Consider the following 17,443-nt stretch of genomic DNA (forward strand, 5'->3'; position numbering starts at 1 on the left):
AAGCAGTCTGTATGTCGGGTAGGATGGGGGTTAGTAGACAATAAGTAGGGACATAGATGAAGAGTAGTTATATCAGTTGTCTGGTGCTGTGTAGACCAGATACGTGGGTAATTGTCAGAAATGTTCCTATAGGTTGGTCAGGCTGGCCCCAGGTAGATCTAGCCCTGGAGTCTGGTCATTTAATATTCTGACAGGGACACTTGGGAGTAACAAGATTTAACAAACCAAATGGCCTTTTTTTTAAATGCTTGTGTTGCTGGGTTGATGGGGAACAGCAATAGTGATCTCAAGGCTCGGGATCTATAGGGGAATACATAATTTCTTTATGGCACTAAGTATTTTATTGTTTTCTTGTTCTCTAAATCATTTGGGTGATTTTTTTTCTATATTTGATTAGTTGGTAAACTCTGTTATTAGTAGAGAAGCCCATGAGAACAATCTGTCTCTGGGCTCTGATAATTGATTTGAAATATTCCAAAAGAAATTCACTTTACAACTACAAAGGAATTTCAAGTAAGAAGTTGTATTACATGCATCAGAAGCAAAACAGACCATTGGAAACTCTCCATTCTAGATCAAAAAGTTTTCAAAAATATATTGACATGGTTGGAAAAGAAGAATCAGGGCAAGGAATTAATGTTTGATTTTCGTCACTCACAAGATGTATTGTTCATTCTATCTTGTCACCAGTAATGATAATATATTTTAAAGCCATCAGTCAAACAGTGAATAGTGTAACATCCTACTTTGGGCTAAATATGTTTTAAACATCTACATTATTTATGAGCTTGCTACTTGCTGGAAAATTCATCTGATTGGGTTGCATTTTCTGGTTATTTACATTCTGTTGCAACCAGCAGTTGGCTTTAGGGTTCCAAATGGTACAGCTGAAGAACATAAATATGCTTTAGGGGATATGAAAAGGGATGAGAAGTTTTCTGGGAATAATAGATTAGGCAAATTATATTCAAATCACAGGTTCTATTCCCTTTGCTGAAATCCTAGGCAGCAGAGCATCTGTGGTATCTGCCAGTTCTGGTAAAACCTCTTTAGGAGAAAACTGGCGTTCCAGTCCTGGCTCCTCTACCAGCCGAGTTCAGTGTGACTTTGACCAAGCCACTAACCTAGGTGAGTCATGGTTTTTATATTTTTAAATAGGGATTCTGAGTTGAATAATTTTTTAAGTCTTTTTTTTTTTTTTCCCAGATCTAAACAACTGGTTCCAAAGTGTTTCAGTTTCACATCTGAGGAAAAATGGTGGAGCAAATGCTGTGAGGTGGTAATAGGCTGCTAAGCTCCTTGGGACAGTTACCTCATCTGTGAAAGTAGGATAATGGAGCTTGACTTTATCCACCTCCCAGGAGGGGGGAGAGCAAGTGAGGCAACAGTCATGCATGTGTTTTTAAAGATGAAAAGTAGTGGTTAAGGGCCTAACTATACAGGGCAGCAGGCTCCTCTCTTGCTGCTTTAGCCGGGATGAATTTCATAGTTAGAGATATTTTGTACAAGCTCATTTGTTATTAATCAAAGATTATATGTATATATGTGTATACATATATGTGTGTGTGCATGTGTGCATTACACATGCACACACACGTACATACACGTATTTGCACTGCCAATCAGAGCTTCCGAGCTGATATAGTTCAGCCCAAAGCAAAGAAATGGGTTTTTTTATTTAACAGGCATAGTATTCCTTTAACAGACATGCAAATTTCTGCTAAGAGTAAAAAAAAAAGAAAAATTTAAAAAGAAAAGCTTGAAGATACCCTTTATCACTTTTGAAGACTCAGTAAAACTTTGCAGTGACCAGCCTCAGATGTGATGAGACCAAAGCAGTCACCCAGCTCTTTCCCTGTGTCAGTGAAGGGTGGGTCTCTGTACCTAGGACAGAAGTCTCCGCGGAGTTGTAAATCAAAGGCATAATGGAAGTCTGTTCAATTTCACATTTTACTGGGAGAGACATTCTTTCACTCCCTCTTCCCCACCTCTTTTTAAATTTTATTCTACAAAGAGCTCCAGGTCGGAACTGAGAGGTAACAGTACCTTGAACCTTCATATGTTATTCAGTAAGCCTCTTCACTCATCCACAGATCAGCAGGGAGACCAAGTCACCATGCAGTGGGTAGTAAGTATTAGGTGCTTATCTGTATGTGAACCTGTATTAATTGCATCTCAGGCAAGCTCCATGTGTGAATTCAAAGTGCTGCCTAGAGTTTACCATTAGAGCCAGAATGTATACAAGTGTCTCGGTGATTTTGCTTAGTTAGCAGCATCCTCATGTAGGGTCTCCTACTCAAAGTGTGACATGGGACCAGCAGTATCAGCACCTGGGAGCTCATCAGAAAGGCAGAATGGCAGGCCACACTCTACTGGCTGATCCTTAGGTGATTGGTCTGGACACTAGAGACATGATGTGATCTAGAACACTTGTTCTAGATCTGGCTGCATAGTGGAGCAGTGGAAGAACTTAAAAAATACTAATGCCTGTGTCCCACCTACAGAGATTCTGATATACTTGGTCTGGGATGTAGCCTGGGCATCATGATTTTCAAAGCTCCCTATGTGATTCTAATATGCACCAAAATTTGAGAACCGTTGAATTAGACTATGTAGTAATTCATAGTGGAAGAATCCATCACACTAAATTACCCAACTTTCATTGTCCACACCTCATGTGTTGCCACCCACTTGCTTTGGTGGCCCATGTTAACTTTTCCTTAGTGACCACCCCTTTACATGACTACAACTCGTGTCTGACCCCATTGGTCCTTCAAGAAATATGCACCTCCAGTGCTTTCTTCCCCCAGACCATAGTCCTCCTTTCCTCCCCTGAGCTATCCCTTTAGCTTTCTTACCAAACTTGTTATTTTTCACTTAGCAGTCCAGTTATTTACACACTTAGCTTGTCCCTTCTCTAGGAGCTATTAGCTCCTAGAGGGCAGAAGCCGTATCAGATTCATCTTTGTAACCTTTAGTGTCTAGCAAGGCCGGGTAATATGTGCATAGAATGGAGATAGGAACAGAGAGGGAAGAAGGCAGAACAGTCCAGATGTGCTGTCTTTCTTCAAATTAGTCAGGTAAGATAGGCACACAAAGAATGCATGAGTGGAATGTAGGATCTGGATGAAATAAAGAAGAGAGGTTTGTTAACCACATCAAAGGGCGGACATTGGGGATACAAGTTGAAAGAGGAATGGCAGCAAGAGAGCAGTGATTATATCCAGTAAGTATTAGGCATGGTTTTCTGAAAGGAGAAGGCAGGGTGCCCAGGTTGTAGAGAGAGCTGAGATGACTCAGAGCACTGTAAGGGCCACGCATCCCTGGCTGCTGGCGTAGGCTGACAAACTGCAAGGGAGGTTGTCATTTAGGGTACCTGATGCCTTTAGTGAGTGTGACTGACTCCCACACTGCCTTCATTGTTCCTCTCAGTCTTCTCAAAAGCAATCCTGTTTCACCCCTGGATGAGCCAGCATACTCCCAGAAAGTGGATCTGAGTAGACACACAATTAGGATGCCTGGTCAAGTTCTCACCTGTGTCTAGTTCACCTTTCAGTAGATCTCAACTTCTTACTGCATTTCAGCATTGTGACTTCTGCTCATTCCAAATTCATGCTTGGGATTTATATCACATTTCCTCCAAGAACTATGAAGCACTTAACAGGAGGGAAGCTTTTTTCCCTGCAGGCAACTATGTAGGTTGCTATAGGGCCTCTGGGGAGGTCCAAGAAAGTGACAAGTTGACAGGCAAGTGAGCAGTAGAGTATGTGGAAAAATGGACTCACTTAACTATGTTCCAAGGATCCCAAGGTCGCAAAGCCTCAGACCCCAGCCATGGTTAAAAAACAGTGTATTTCATCACAACCTCCTCTATGCACCCTTTCCATTCTTGAAAAGACATGGTGACCATGTTTCCTTCTAGGCCCACAGGAAGCCTGATATAGAACTGACTTAAAGGGAAAATCATGGAAGGTATGGTGCTTTCCAAACCCCCTTACAGCCAAATTTGATGCCGAAAAGCAAGGTCTTCAAGGCATTCCTAACCCTTAAAAAGCTGGTCCCATTATGTATCATGCCAAAAACATTCTTTCAGAAACAAAGAATATAGTAATTGACTTTTAAAATTTGGGAAGCCAAGGCAAAGATATCTTAAATTTTCTACACAGTGTCCTATACTGAAAAGTAGAAAGGAACATACATTTAAATCTCATTTCTATCCTTAGCTGGATTTCCTTGTCTGTAATATAAGATTCCTGACGGCTGCCCAACTGGTGTGTGTGTGTGTGGTGTGTGTGTGTGTGGTGTGTGTGTGTGTGTGTGTGAAGATTTAAAAAATATAGAAAATGCACTCACATGGGAGCTCTACAGAGTAGGAATTCAAATGTTCATATGTTCATTGCCTTCCTCCTTCCCCCATTTTTATTCCTAATACTTTTATTCCTTAAAATCTCAGGGCCAGAGAGCCACCTACCCAATGACGGTTCAGCGCCTTGAAAAGAATTAAAGTTCCATGGGGTTGGCAGCCAAGAAGAAAGTAGGAGAGTAGAAGCCATGGGGGTACAGTTGTCTTGCTGATGGCTGTCGCAAACAAAGTTTTTGAGCGGTCAAATGTTCCGGCATAGAATTTCCCAGCCCTGACACACGCATTTATGCCCCTGACAGTGAACCCTCCCCTCATCTCTCCTCTTCCTCCTACCCCCACCCCCTTCCCTAACCAGCCTCCTCTTTCCACTTAGGGACAGAAAAGTTGGATACAACCTTTCCCTTCCTCTAATCCTCTCTCCCTCTACCCCTTTCAGAGGAAAGAGGATTAAGGGCAGGCAGTCTGCACTCTTCCTAGTTGCTGGTACAAGATAATCTGATAGAGGAACTGGACAGGAGCTCACTTGTCACCATAACAAAGCGGAGTGGGGCTTCACCCGATCCCCTATTTTCTTTTAACATGCCCACAAGCCACCCAGTTGATTCCTTCACCCTCCTCTCCTCAGCTTTCACTAAAACAGAAGGAACAAAGTCTTGGGACTGGTGGGAAAACTAGAATGGGCCAAGGGACCATCTAGTGTATGAAATCTTAGCACCTGACTCAGCTACAGCAGGACCCACAGGCTTCGTGGGCTTCTTGGGGCCGAGCAGCCCACTCTGGGTGCTGAGATAAAGGCCATAAATAGAGTCACAGTTCAGTCAGGACAAGTTTTTCCCCGCCATCTCTGCAGTGGGTGGCAGATGGCAGATGGTTTCCTGGATTGCTAAAGGAGAGGTTTCATTTTTTGGCCATTGTATTTTTATTGATCCAAGAAGAAACCACCTTCAGGAGGAACAGTTTTGCATTCTAGGGGAAGAAAATCAGTAGTTTGGGCATCTCACATATAGATGGGATATTGCTGGCAGTCTCCTTACTTGAGTGTATATTTCAGATTCATCAAATATGCCACCTTCCTCTCAAAGCCTTTCCTGAGTCCCCAAGAGAGCTGCTTCTCCTCTGTGAACTCAGTGCATTTGATCTGCAACTCACCTAGGACACGTAACAATTTCTATCATGTATTCTGCTTTTGTAGGTGACTTGTCTCTCCCTCCTGAGGATGGAAATCATGCCTGACTTATCTTTGCATTTCTCATAAGCCTTAGTAAAGGCTTTTATGATATTAAATACTATATATATAAATATATATAGAGAGAATTTACTATCATATATATGTATGAGTTTATATATATATTAACATATGTGTGTGTGTGTATACACACACACACCCACACACAAACTGAGAAACAGTGACAAAAGAGGAGAATCATTTCTTTGATACCTAGGAGCAAATGATCCTACAGACCCTTTAAGGCCCATATAGTTTCACCTAAAATCAGACTCACCGTCTCATGCCACTACTCTTGACAAAGCAGAATTCTTATTTTTTAACTCCTGTTTGTGAGCACCCATGAGATGTGAGCTTCTTCACAGCTTCTTCCCCACATCTTTAAGATCAACTCAAGCCTCACTCTAAGCCCCCTTCTGGAGACAGGCCTGATTTCCCTCATAGCCAGACATCCCAAAAGGATGGGTATGTTGCCTGTCTCAATTTCCTCATTTTTTCCATGGGCTCTTCAACCCATTCTAATCTCGCTTTAGCTCCCACATTCCTAATGACATTAAATGAAAGGGCTCGTTTGGCAACATTCAATCCTATGTATCATACCCTCCTTCTGGAAACACTCTTCTCTTGACTCTTGTGACACTCTACCAGATTTCCACTCATGTCTCTGTTGACCAATTCTTTGTATCCTCTTTTCCTCATCACCTCTACCTCATCTTCAAATGCTGGAGTTCCCAGGCATCAATCGTGGGCCCTCGTCCACTTTATGTTCTCTTCACATTTTCATTCACACCCAACTCTGAATACCCAGCAGGCTCACCAGCTTCTCAATCTCAACATTTCTCAAGTTGAACGTGTAATCTTTCTTATAATATAAAGTCCCCCTTTATTGTTCCCAGCTAATATAAGTGTGGACATGTGCAATCTGTACTTCTCTCCATAGGACTTAACCACAATACTGTTAAAATAATAAATTATAAATTAGCTAGTAAACATCTGGCTCCCCAATAAAATATAAGCTCCCTGAGCGGAGGAATTATGTCTGCTGGTACTTATTTGTTGAATGAATGAGTTAATGAGCAAATTAATGAATGCATGAGTAAATGAATTTGGCTAGAAGACCTTCCCAATTCCATCCACTCCAACATTAATAAATTATGAGTTCTCTCATGGAAACAGAGAGAAGATAGGTGGCTGCCAGGGGCAGGGGGCAAGGGGGAGGTGGGAGAAGTGAGTGAAGATGGTCAAAGGGTGCAAACTTCCAGTTATAAGATGACTGGGGATGTAATGTATATCATGGTGACTATCATTAATAATGCTATCTTGTATATTTGAAAGTTGCTAAGAGAGTAGGTCTTAAAAGTTCTCGCCACATACAAAAATATTATAACTGTGGGGTGATGGATATGCTAACTAACCTTATTGTGGTAATCATTTTGCAATACATACATATATCAAATCATCATATTGTATACCTTAAACTGACACAATGTTATATGTGAATTGTATCTCAGTAAAGCTGTAAAGAAAAAGAATTTATGGGGCTTCCCTGGTGGTGCAGTGGTTGGGAGTCCGCCTGCCGATGCAGGGGACGCGGGTTCGTGCCCCTGTCCAGGAGGATCCCGCATGCTGGGGAGCGGCTGGGCACATGAGCCATGGCCGCTGGGCCTGCGCGTCCAGAGCCTGTGCTCCGCGACGGGAGGGGCCGCAGCAGTGAGAGGCCCGCGTACCGCCAAAAAAAAAAAAAAAAGAATTTATGACTTCTCTAGTGGGGTATTGCTCTTGAATGCATGCCCCAGAAAAAAAGAGAAACTGTGAGATTGAAACTATCCATAAAATGTCAACAAATAAATGAAGATGCTTATCCAGAGGAAATGTTTGAGTATAGAAATCAGAAATTTAGGTGCAGATTATAATCTTTGTTTTGCTATCAGAGCCTGTTGGTGCTGGGCTTTCCCACTGCAGAGTGAGGTCCATGTAATGGTCTGTTTCACAAGCTTTCACAGGCAGGAATGTGGCTCTTCTGACAGTTAACAGGCCTGGTCCACACAGCTGTTTCCAAACTGACAGCAATTCCCCTTGCGTATCTCTAGCAATTCAAAAAAACTGCCTTTTCCAGTAGATCTATTCATAGCTTGATCAAGACTATTTTTAAAAAAGATGTATTCTTTTTAAAAAATACTGAGAGGGACTAAGATGGCATACTTAAAAATCATCCAAGCAATTGAGCCTTCTGGAACTTTTTGTTTTGAAACATTTTTGCAACATGCCTTTAGGTGTGGAACTTTAATAGTGTGAAACAAGCTCATGAAATTTAAAATCAGTACGTGTGTCACAAACACTCAATAAAGTGAGTATGTGGAGCATTGTGTAGGACATTTCTTCAAATTCTCTTTTACCCAATGCCTTCTATAAGTGACATGACTGCCATCCTGTGAAACTCTACTCTTTGAAGACGGGTCATGGATTTGCGCCTTTGTATCCTCTGTAGCATAAGCACTCTGCTTTTTAAAGAATAGCACTAAGTGGATATTTGTTGAGATCAATGTTATCAGCAATTTTGCTTTTTATATGGCAGTTCTGCTTCTGCCCATCCCTGTGACCTGGGCTGTCCCTAAGCACAGGCTGACCCCAGAAGGACATCTCACTTGGGTCCACCATCTTCACAGCATTGCGTGCACTGGAATTCACCGGCTTCCCTCTCCCAATCAGACCACATCTTTCCTGTATCCTGAGCCATCTGAAATAGTTTCTGTGAAGTGCTGATAGAACACACCACCCTGTGAGAATGTGGTGGTTGCTAATGGGTTCATTTATTTATCCTCCCAGTTAATACAGTTATAATTAGTTAGTTACAATAATGTAGCAACAATAACAATAGCTAGTTATTAAAAAAAAGTGCCTGGCACATAATAGATACACACTAATTATTGACATTATAATTATCAGTGACAATGACCATTGTTATTGGTAATAATAACAAAATGATCATACTGAGCTCATACTGCACTGGGCTTTTTCTGTTTTTCTTGCTTTTTAAGGTATTATCTCAAGGAAGATATTGGAATTATAGTTATTTTGTGTCCAGGGGTTGATTTGGAGTAAACAAATCATTTACTTTCTTTTTTTAAAAAAACAAACTGTGTGTATAGAGGTATGTGTATATGTGTGTGCATGCGTGTGTGTGTGTGTGTACATGCACATGTGTTTCTCTTGATTTCAAAACAATTCCGAATCTCTATAGAATGGTGGTTGTGTATGCAGGTTCTGGCATCCAACTGCCTGGGTTCAAATCCAGCTCTGTCACAAGCTAACTTCTGTGACCTTAGGCAACTTACTTAACCTCTCTGAATCCTGATTTTCACCTTTGTAAAAAGGAATAAGTATAGTACCTAACTCAAGTATTATGAAGATTAAATGACATAATGAATGTCATGTCACATAATAGCACTCACTAATGTACATTGTTATTTTTTTATTATGACTGTTATTTAGAAAGAAGTGAAAAATGCAGAATAGGAAAAAAGAAAATAGTCACATGTCATTTTATAACCACTATTAACATCCCAGACTATATGCTTCTGACCTTTTTCTGTTTATATGTGTGCTTAAATATATTCAATTTTTATAAAATTAGAAATTATTATATATTACCACTTTATAATTTGCTTTATCAATTTACTTTTCTATGCCTAATATACACTCTTGTATATAGTATTAATAGTTGCATATTAGTTCGTTATATGTGTGTTCTGTAATTTATTCACTGGACATTTAGATTGCTTTGAATTTTTCACTCATGAATAGTAATAATCTGAAATAAACTAAATAACTTCTGGTGTGTATTCAGATTAATTTCTTGGCAAAAATTTATAGAAAATCATTTAATAAGCTACAGTATATAAAAAATTTAATACTTTTAAAATAAATTGTCAAATTGGCTTTTATAAAGACTTTAATTTTATTTTCATCAATAGTACATGAGGTTTCTAGTTTCCAAGTAATCTTCCCAAGCCTGGGTAATATATATGCATGCATATATTTTTTTTATCTTACCCAATCTAATGGCTTCTGTAGGGCAATATGGGGCAAGTCATTTTAATTCTGAGGCTCAGATTCCTAACTTGTAAAATTAACTAATGGGTATAGAATTCAGAAATATAGTCATAGGTCATAAAGTTGATACTGATTCCAGAGCCTATCCATGCTCCATATTGGAAGTGTAGCTCAAATGAGAAAGACCTGTGGTGAAGTCAGGTTAACACCAGGTGAGGCTGAAGGGATGACTCTCGGAGAGCATTTCCCTGGTAATGTTGTGACTGTCCAGAAAGTCTCAGTGTTCATCAGACATGCAGATTCTAATTCAGAGGGTGATGCGGATAACATATATAATTAAAATCTATGATTATATTTATTGCCATCTGCCTTGCTATAAACGACATGCTCCATAAGGACAGGGATCTTTGTCTTGTTCACTGATGTATTCTAAACACCTAGCACAGAGCCTGACAATAGTAGGGGTTCAGTAATAAATATCTATTGAATGAACAAGCTGAATGACTCTACTCTTAACCTGTCCAGAGGCTGCATACCCTGATAACCAGCAGAATGCCCTCCCCAAGATAAGTGTAGGTGAGCTGCCATGATTGAGGCCTCTTCCCAGAAACAATTGCTGTGTCACATGACACAGGCTTTCTCAGATATGTTAACACTTGCAGCCTAGTTAAGCTTCAGCCTCCCCTGCTAGAATCCACACACTTCACAGCAATATTGGGTCTCTGCTCGAACCCATGTGGTTGTCTTAATAGTTCAACTCATGGGTAGTAGTATCTCCAAGTTCTTGGGGATACTCCGTTGCTGCACCTTTGTCCTATATAGAACAACCACCTTATGGACTAGTTAAGAGTATACTGTATGAGGTAACATATAATGTACAATATGGAACTGTTCATGTAGGCAATATGATGTAGGAATTAAAAGCCCGGGATCTGGAGTCAAATTTCTCAGTTCAAGTCTGGGTTCCACAATTTAATAGCTGTGTCACCTTGAGCAAGTTACTTGATCACACAGTATTCAGTTTTCTCATCTGTAAAATGCAATTAGTACCTACCTTGTAGGATCAATGTGTGGATGAAATGAGTTAAAACATGTGAAGAAATAGATATAGAAAGTGAATATTACCTATTTTGATAATTACTATTAGCAGTCATAATCTCATTGAGAATTTACTATGTGTCAAAACCCATATTTATATTACCTCAGATAATCCTTAAAGCAGCTCTGTAGACTAACCATAATTCTTTTCCCTACCTCAGAAGGTTTTAGTAATGCCCTAAAATCACATAACTAGTAAGTGGTAGAAACTGGATTTAAATGCATGTGTGTCTGAAATATTCTCTCATAGAGAAATTTTTCATAAGAGAATTTGAAATATCCACATTCTCATTGTCATTAAAATTTCGAATATCTGATTTCTAGTCTTTTTAGTCATGCTCACAACCCTACAACATTTTTCAAGAAACTAATTTAAAAACATGTGAATATCTAAGCAACAGTCTATTGGTCTGAGAGTCAGTGGTTTCTAAGGACTCTTACAGTCACTTTCAGTGATTCTACCGTGGTCCAGTTCACCAATTTTTGTTTTTCCTCCACTAGGATTTAGAAAAATCAGTTAATTAAATACAATTTAAAAGCTATAGGGTGGCAAATGATGACCAAAACAGATAATTTGCATTCCATGGGTTTGGTAAACATAATCTCATGAAAAGAATGGCTTTCTTTGCAAGATCAAAATGTAACCATTTCAAGATTCATTTTCAACTGTGTGTTGAAGTTACAGGTGCTCTAAACCTAACAGTGTTTTCTCTACCTGGTGTGGAAGTGTCCTGACACCACCAGTAGTAGAGACTCATCTATTGTAAAGTAACTGGTTGACTGAGTGCCTTGTGAGTGGCCAGTATCCTTCTCATCACAGTGACAGACTTTAAACTTGAACCCTTTGCAGACACCCTAGCAGACAAAACAGTAAAACTGAAAAGCAATCCATTTACAGATGTCAACCCAGCCACTATATTTGTGGGTATGATTTGCTATGCCATATTTCACAGATTATTTTTTATATCCTTGAGATTTGTTTTCACTGAAGTACACTATAAAATGTTCTTTTACCTTTTGCCAGGTGAATAAACTGTGATATTTGGTACAGTGTACTGAGAACTAGCATGGCTACAAATAGGCAGAATAGTGGTAATTTGTGCCTCATACTTATTCAGGAAGCCCATTAGAATGTCAGCTATGTTGATGTTTGAAGATCATATTTTTCTCTTCAACAGGTTAATTATGTATGGCTTTGTGAAGGCCATGGTATATGCTGACCAGCTGAAAAATGGAGACTTTCATTTCACTGACTGTTTGTTTTTTGGTTCACTGATGTCTGCTACAGATCCAGGTAATTGCCCAAATGATATGTTGCCTTCTTTCTAAGACTCAAACATTTAAATTGAATTTTTCTCTGATGACCATCACCCGAGTCTACATAATAATATTCCTTATTCCTTTTCACTTGCAGTTGACATATCTGTTAGTGATTACAAAAAAAGAGAAAAGAAACAGGTGAATATTCTAACACCTCTCAAAAAATAGTTCTGAAAGCAATTTCAGTAATGGGAAAGACTCTTTAAAATTCATTACTGTTTATTTCTGTAGAATATGTAGCCATTTTGAGCTGTGGTCCTTAATTGCTCTCTATTTAACTTTCTTCTTTCAAAAATGCTCTATTGGGGCTTCCCTGGTGGTGCAGTGGTTGAGAGTCCGCCTGCCATGCAGGGGACACGGGTTCGTGCCCAGGTCCGGGAAGATCCCACATGCCGCGGAGCGGCTGGGCCCGTGAGCCATGGCTGCTGAGCCTGCGCGTCCGGAGCCTGGTGCTCCGCAGCGGGGGAGGCCACAACAGTGAGAGGCCTGCGTACCGCAAAAAAAAAAAAAAAAAAAAAAAAAGCTCTATTGAATTAAATGGTAAAAAATAATTTTTAAAATTGTTTACTATGTAACGTTTTAAACATATTAAACATAGGGAGAATAATAAAAAGAATTGTCATATACCCTTAAAATTAGCAAATTATGATGATTATCAAATATGGCCAATGTTTTTATGTATACCCTTCTACACTCCTTCTCACTATGACTGAATTATGTTAAAGCAAATCCTAGACAGCATATCATTTTATTTGTAAATGTTTTGAAAAATGACCATTGTCATAATGAAACCTAAAAATATTAATAATCTTTTTTAATATTATCAGAGAGCTAGGCTCTGTTCAAATAGCCCCAATTGTCTTTTTGTCATTATCATTATTAGTTTGTGTAGTAGTTTGTACAAATTAGGACCCAAATAAGGGCTACACATTACAATTGGTGGATATGACTATTGAGTTTCTTTTCATCTATATGTTCCCCTTCCATCTTCTATTTTTCTTGTCACTTATTTGTTGGAAAAAAAAGGCAAATTGTCTCATGGTTGAATTAAATATGGTTGCTTAAAATGTTCCTCTAACTTCTGTATTTCTTGTAAACTGATGGTTAAATCTAGAGGTTTAATCAGATCAGCGTTCATCTTTTTTGGCAAGATTACTTGCTTGGGGCTTCCCTGGTGGCGCAGTGGTTGAGAGTCCGCCTGCCGATGCAGGGTACGCGGGTTCGTGCCCTGGTCCGGGAAGATCCCACATGCTGCGGGGCAGCTGGGCCCGTGAGCCATGGCCGCTGAGCCTGCGCGTCTGGAGCCTGTGCTGCTCAACGGGAGAGGCCACAACAGTAAGAGGCCCGCGTACCACAAAAAAAAAAAAAAAGAGATTACTTGCTTGCTATGAATCTCTATAGCATCACATCGGGAAGCACATACTGTTTAGTGACTCACCTGTCAGCCTGATCCATCACACTACTGAATTGCTACTCCTGCAAAGACCACCAGAACACACCTGTAGTTGAACAAGATGTTTTTATTACATGTTGTAATGAAGAGAATGCTCACCAGAGGAACCATGGGACATCTCAGAGAGTGTTAGAAAGGACTTGTTATAGGACTTGGGCTTATGCTTGGTGATTTTAGGGAAGGCTTAAGGAATTGGGGCTTTGCTCTGGATTAGATGCTGTCAGAAAGCATGAGGGATTGGGCATTTTAGTAAGTCTTATCGGGCAGGAGGAAAGACTGAATAGAGCCTAAGGCTACAATTTGTAAAGAAGCAGCGCCACTTATAATAGCCAAGATAGGGATGTTGTGGTTTGGACAGTGTTCATTTTTTGTGTTTAGATGTGATTACACAGTAGGCTTGTTTTTGTCTTGATCCATCATGGTCACAGAGTAAACCTGTCTGATGTTTTCTGTGAAATTGTTTACATTCAACAAGAGAACAACAAAGCCCAGCTGATAGTACCAGGCCAGCTCCCGGATACTAGGGGCTGCTCTTCTCTTTCTTAGAATGGCCCTCTGACCAGCAGTATTGGCACCATGTGGTAGCTTGTTTTAAATGCAGAATCTCAGGCTCAACTCCAGAACTACTGAATCAGGTTCTAGAATTTAATATCCTCAAGTGGTTTATATGCACAGTAAAGTTTGAGAAGCTCTTAATGTTAGACTTCCCCATTTTAGCTAATGGGTTTAGTACCTGTTGATGGTTATGCTTAGTCTAGAATTTGTTAGGGGTTACAAACTAGTGGTATGCTAATTCTATCCTACATTTTGCATGTATTAGCTGGTACTCTCCTGAAAGAAGCAGTTTTCCAGATCAACTTTTTGAGTACCCTGTGATAATTATTTGAACAAAAAATCAGGATAAATTATTTATTCTTTTTGTTTACTTACTAATGTTCTAATTTTCAAAATAATGAGTTGTTTATCATCTCCCACATATGATCAGGTAGGTGGTTTGGGGCTTTTTTAAAGTATCATATCAACACATAGATTTAAACATAGTTGATATGTTTCAATCTACTATTGTAATTATACTTTTTGAACAAAATATTCCATCTTTGACAACTGGGAGCCTCTTCAAGTTTCTCCTATATCCTTTTGCCACAAACCCAATAGTCTCTCGTAGATTTCTTGTTTCGGAGCAGGACTAGATGTACCAACCTTATTTTGTATGTTTCCTGTACCCTGACTTAGAACCAGACATTTCTTTAAGAAGACTTGGTTCTTTCTAAGCAGGAAATTTATTTAGAGAACAAAATGTGGACACTGGGTGTTTTCATTACTATTGTATTGGTCATTGTTTCTACATATTTTTATTTGTTTTGAAGGAGAAGTAATATCACAAATTCATATTAATATTGTTACTTCCAATTTAGGATTATAGAAATTTAACTTAACTGCCTTGAATTTATTTTGCATTTAAATTTTTCTTCTGCCTACTTTTCTTCTTTCTATTACATTAATATAATTTCTTACTTCCTTTAAATGTATATTTTCAAATTTACAATGCACATATTATTACTAAAAATATGATTATTGAAAACTGCTTAGATTACATTGTGGTTCTTTTTAACCTTTGTGTATATGCCACTAGGATGAACAGTTAAAAATTACTCTGTTTTAAGAGCTCTTGAAATAATCCTCTGTGTGGGTAAGCCACAAGTCAATTATACAATAATGTTCATTTGTTTCATTTTGCTTTTAATTGTTGTTTTAAACTTAGATTAAATATCTACAGAATTCCAAAATGAAAACCATAGGACAAAAGAAGAGAAATCTAACTTCTAGACCTGTCCTCTCTATCCTAATTTTTCAACCATTTGGGTTGGTTTTTAGTTTACGCTTCTATTTTTATTTTTTTAACATCTTTATTAGAGTAAAATTGCTTTACAATGTTGTGTTAGTTTCTGCTGTATAACAAAGTTAATCAGCTATACGTATACATATATCCCCATACCCCTTCCCTCTTGCGTCTGACTCCCACCCTCCCTATCCCACCCCTCTAGGTGGTCACAAAGCACCAAGCTGACCGCCCTGTGCTATGCGGCTGCTTCCCACTAGCTATCTATTTTACATTTGGTAGTGTATATATGTCCATGCCACTCTCACCTCACCCCAGCTTATCCTTCCTCTCCCCGTGTCCTCAAGTCCATTCTCTACGTCTGCATCTTTATTCCTGTCCTGCCCCTAGGTTCATCAGAACCATTTTTTTTTTTTAGATTCCATATATATGTGTTAGCATACGGTATTTGTTTTTCTCTTTCTGATTTACTTCACTTTGTATGACAACTCTAGGTCCATCCACCTCACTACAAATAACTCAATTTCGCTTCTTTGTATGGCTGAGTAATATTCTATTGTATATATGTGCCACATCTTCTTTATCCATTCACCTGTCGATAGACACTTAGGTTGCTTCCACGTCCTGGCTATTGTAAATAGTGCTGCCATGAACATTGTGGTACATGTCTCTTTTTGAATTATGGTTTTCTCAGGGTATATGCCTAGCAGTGGGATTGCTGGGTCATATGGTAGTTCTATTTTTAATTTTTTTTTTTTTTTTTTTTGCGGTATGTGGGCCCTCTCACTGTTGTGGCCTCTCCCGTTGCGGAGCACAGGCTCTGGACGCGCATGGCTCAGGGACCCAGCTGCTCCGCGGCATGTGGGATCTTCCCAGACCGGGGCACGAACCCGTGTCCCCTGCATCGACAGGCGGACTCTCAACCACTGCGCCACCAGGGAAGCCCTATTTTTAATTTTTTAAGGAACCTCCATACTGTTCTCCATAGTAGCTGTATCAATTTACATTCCCACCAATAGTGCAAAAGGGTTCCCTTTTCTCCACACCCTCTCCAGTATTTATTGTTTGTAGATTTTTTGATGATGGCCATTCTGACTGGTGTGAGGTGATACCTCGTTGTAGTTTTGATTTTCATTTCTCTAATGATTAGTGATGTTGAGCATCTTTTCATGTGTTTATTGGCAACCTGTGTCTCTTCTTTGGAGAAAAATCTATTTAGGTCTTCTGCCCATTTTTGGATTGGGTTGTTTGTTTTTTTGATATTGAGCTGCATGAGCTGCTTGTATATTTTAGAGATTAATCCTTTGTCAGTTGCTTTGTTTGCAAATATTTTCTCCCATTCTGAGGGTTGTCTTTTTGTCTTGTTTATGGTTTCCTTTGCTGTGCAAAAGCTTTGAAGTTTCATTAGGTCCCATTTGTTTATTTTTGTTTTTATTTCCATTTCTCTAGGAGGTGGGTCAAAAAGGATCCTGCTGTGATTTATGTCATAGAGTGTTCTGCCTATGTTTTCCTCTAAGGGTTTGATAGTGTCTGGCCTTACATTTGGTATGCGTCTATCTTTAGCTCTAAGCAAACAAACATGAACACGCTCGACTATATACTACAGCACGCATGGTTCATCACCTTGCTCTTCTTTAATTAACAGTATTTTGAAGAGTAATCCATAGCAACACATTAAGAGTTTTCTCATTTTCTTTTATAGCTGCAGAGTATTCCATAGTTTATTCAACCAATTGCCTGTTAATGGACATTTGGGTTCTTTTTTGTCTTTTGCAATTATGAATGATGTTACAGTTAATAACTTTAAATTAATAGCTTTCCACATTTTGCTCCTGTTTCTTTGGGATAGATTTGTGGAAACGGGTTAAAAGGTATTTGTAATTTCCTAGGTGCCAATTTCCTCCCCATAAAGTTTGTACCATTTTGCCTTCACACCAGCAATGTATGACAGTGTCTGTTCTGTACAGCCTTGCCAATGCAGAATTCTGTTACAATTTTGGGTTTTTGCCCATACAATAAGTGAGGATTTGTATCTCTCTGTGGCTTGACTTAATATTTCTCTTAATATGAGTAATATACGTTTAGGGAACA

The 17,443-nt window shown here is 39.2% G+C and overlaps 1 protein-coding gene across 1 annotated transcript in view; it reads left to right on the top strand.

Moving 5' to 3' along the window:
• SLC9A9 (solute carrier family 9 member A9) overlaps positions 1-17,443 on the top strand; it is a 558,734-nt gene that overhangs the window by 153,695 nt on the left and 387,596 nt on the right. Inside the window, exon 5 of the mRNA XM_022582689.3 lies at positions 11,918-12,033. Coding sequence (XP_022438397.1) covers positions 11,918-12,033 — 116 coding nt within the window. The remainder of the gene's footprint in view (positions 1-11,917; positions 12,034-17,443) is intronic.

This window comes from Delphinapterus leucas, chromosome 4, assembly GCF_059928025.1.
Source record: "Delphinapterus leucas isolate spDelLeu-1000000601 "Yukka" chromosome 4, BTC_Dleu_Yukka2, whole genome shotgun sequence".
Lineage (NCBI taxonomy): Eukaryota > Metazoa > Chordata > Mammalia > Artiodactyla > Monodontidae > Delphinapterus > Delphinapterus leucas.